The 3088-nt window shown below is 51.6% G+C and overlaps 1 protein-coding gene across 1 annotated transcript; it reads right to left on the bottom strand.

Annotated features, from left to right (window-relative positions):
* Positions 1–473: 473 nt before the first annotated feature.
* LOC137347027 (putative nuclease HARBI1) lies at positions 474–1355 on the bottom strand. Its single transcript, XM_068011035.1, has 2 exons — positions 1118–1355; positions 474–973 (listed from the first exon to the last, which is right to left on the bottom strand). The coding sequence occupies exons 1-2, from the start codon at positions 1353–1355 to the stop codon at positions 474–476; spliced, it is 738 nt and encodes a 245-aa protein (XP_067867136.1).
* Between the last annotated feature and the right edge of the window lie 1733 nt (positions 1356–3088).

Below are 3088 nucleotides of genomic sequence, written 5' to 3'. Positions count from 1 at the left end.
ATGTGATGCCACTACCAAACGCATCTTTCCCTCCCTTCCCCTGTCAGCATTCCGAAGGAATCGTTCCCTCCGTGACACCCTGGTCCACTCCTCCATTACCCCCACCACCTCGTCCCCGTCCCATGGCACCTTCCCCTGCAACCGCAGGAGGTGTAATACCTGCCCATTTACCTCCTCTCTCCTCACTATCCCAGTCCCTAAACACCCCTTTCAAGTGAAGCAGAAATTTACTTGTACTTCTTTCAATGTAGTATACTGTATTCACTGCTCACAATGTGGTCTCCTCTACATTGGGGAGACCAAACGCAGAGTGGGTTTAGTGTCGATGTAACCACAGCCCTCATTAACATATGACCTCCCATGGGCACTAGCATGTTTTGTAGCCGGACACAAGTCATAGAACACAAATGGAGAGGAGGTGACAGACTACATGCATTGAGGTGAGTTTTCATTGGTATATCTATGAGTGGTCATCAGGGAGACTGGAAGCGAGTCATTATGAGGTTGTCCCTTGCCTCTTTGGCACACCCCTCAATCTGCTTGGCCTCCGGTGCAATGTCTTCAGCATCCAGTGCTGCTTCCTCCACATCCTCCCGGTTGGTGGAGGTGTGACACTCACGCGTTTCATCGCCATGTAAGGCCTTCCCCCTCTGCAGTGCTGGATTGTGTAGAGAACAGCAGACCACCACAACAGGGCTTTCCCTTACTGGGGCAAACTGCAGGGCTCCACCTGATCGATCTAGGCAATGGAATCTCAACTTCAGCAGCCCAATGGCCTGTCGATAGTAACTCGGGTGGAGCTGTGGCAAGTGCTGTACCTCTACTCTGCTGCAGTAAGAGGGTTCCTCACAGACATGAGTAGCCATGTCTTCAATGGGTATACCTGTCACCGAGAATCCATCCCTGATGGCAAACAGGGGGTCTGAAAAGCTGTGGCACCTGGGACTGTCGAAGTACGTAGGTGTCGTGGCTGCTTCCCAGGAAATGGGCTCACACCTGCAGGAAACGCTTTTGCAGACCAGTTGAACGTTGATCGAAAGGAAGCCCTTCCTGTTGATGAAGGTGGCTGGCTGGTCCATTGAAGCCATGATGGAGACATGCGTGCAACCTATCACACCTTGCGCCTGGGGGAAACGAGCGATGGCCCCAAACCCAATGACCCTCTCGGCCTGACTGTCAGGGTTGGTCCGGTAGCGCACATAGTCACCAGCCTTCTTGAACAGGGCATTGGTCACCTCTTGGATGCAGCAGTGGGCTGCTGCCTGGGAGATCCAACACAAATCGCCGGTGGATCCTTGGAATGATCCAGATGCGTAAAAGTTCAGTGTTACTGTGATCTTTGGAGCCACTGGCATAGGGTGACGCCCCCGACCCCCACCCACACCCCCCCCCCCCCACCCCCCCCCCACCCACAACCCGTCCTGCAGCAGGGTACTTAAGTCAATGACAGCCTTCCTAGAGAGCCGTAGTCTTTGCTGACAATGCCACTGGCAGTTTTGGAAATAGCTGAGTCGAGCCTGCTACATTCTCTGGCACTGGTGGGCCTGCTTGGCATTGCCACCTTTTTTATTTAATTCATTCATGAGATGTGGGCGTCTCTGGCTAGGACAGCATTTATTGCCCATCCCTAATTGCCCTTGAGAAGGTGGTGATGAGCTGCCGTCTTGAACTGCGGTAGGCCATTTGGGGTAGGTACACCCACAGTGCTGTTAGGAAGGGAGTTCCAGGATTTTGACCCAGCAACAGTGAAGGAACGGTGATATAGTTCCAAGTCAAGATGGTGTGTGACTTGGAGGGGAACTTGCAGGTGGTGGTGTTCCCATGTATTTGCTGCCCTTGTCCTTCTAGTTGGTAGAGGTCGCAGGTTTGGAAGGTGCTGTCTAAGGAACCATGGTGCATTTCTGCAGTGCATCTTGTAGATGGTACACACTGCTGCCACTGTGCATCAGTGGTGGAAGGAGTGAATGTTTGTAGATGGGTTGTCAAACAAGCGGGCTGCTTTGTCCTGGATGGTATCGAGCTTCTTGAGTGTTGTTGGAGCTGAACCCATCCAGGCAAGTGGAGAGTATTCCATCACACTCCTGACTTATGCCTTTTAGATGGTGGACAAGCTTTGGGGAGCCAGGAGGTGAGTTACCAGCCTCAGGATTCCTAGCCTCTGACCTGCTCTTGTAGCCATGGTATTTATATGGCTACTCCAGTTCAGTTTCTTGTCAATGCTAGCCCCTAGGATGTTGATAGTGGGGGATTCAGCGATGGTAATGCTGTTGAATGTCAAGGGGAGATGGTTAGATTCTCTCTTGTTGGAGATGGTCATTGCCTGGCACTTGTGTGGCGTGAATGTTACTTGCCACTTATCAGCCCAAGCTTGGATATTGTCCAGGGCTTGCTGCATTTCTACATGGACTACTTCAGTATCTCAGGAGTCACGAATGGTGCAATCATCAGCGAACATCCCCACTTCTGACCTTATGACTGAAGGAAGGTCATTGATGAAGCAGCTGAAGATGGTTGGGCCGAGGACACTATCCTGAGGAGCTCCTGTAGTGACCACAACCATCTTCCTTTGTGCTAGGTATGACTCCAGCCAGCGGAGGGTTTCCCCCCTGATTCCCATTGACCTCAGTTTTGCTAGGGCTCCTTGATACCATACTCGGTCAACTGCTGCCTTGATGTCAAGGGCAGTCACTCTCACCTCACATCTCTTTTGTCCATGTTTCAACCAAGGCTGTCATGAGGTCAGGAGCTGAGTGGCCTGGTGGAACCCAAACTGAGCATCACTGAGCAGGTTTTTGCTAAGCAAGTGCCGCCTGATGGCAATGTTGATGACACCTTCCCATCACTTTACTGATGATTAAGAGTAGGCTGATGGGGCGGTAATTGGCCATGTTGGACTTGTCCTGCTTTTTGTGTACAGGACATATCTGGGCAATTTTCCACATTGCAGGGTAGATGCCAGTGTTGTAGCTGTACTGGAACAGCTTGGCTAGGGGTGCAGCAAGTTCTGGAGCACAGGTCTCCAGTACATTTGCCGGAATATTGTCAGGGCTCATAGCTTTTGCAGTATCCAGTGCCTTCAGTCGTTTCT

Source organism: Heterodontus francisci, chromosome 31 (genome assembly GCF_036365525.1).
Source record: "Heterodontus francisci isolate sHetFra1 chromosome 31, sHetFra1.hap1, whole genome shotgun sequence".
NCBI lineage: Eukaryota > Metazoa > Chordata > Chondrichthyes > Heterodontiformes > Heterodontidae > Heterodontus > Heterodontus francisci.
This window is presented reverse-complemented; position numbering and strand designations above follow the sequence as displayed.

Bases quoted from the DNA above. Each gene is read 5' to 3' on its own strand.
- LOC137347027 (XM_068011035.1), bottom strand. From the start codon at position 1,355: ATGCCAGTGGCTCCAAAGATCACAGTAACACTGAACTTTTACGCATCT. The intron at 974-1,117 runs GTGTGATAGGTT...TTTCCTGGGAAG, and splicing joins TCGTTTCCCCCAGGCGCAAG to CAGCCACGACACCTACGTAC.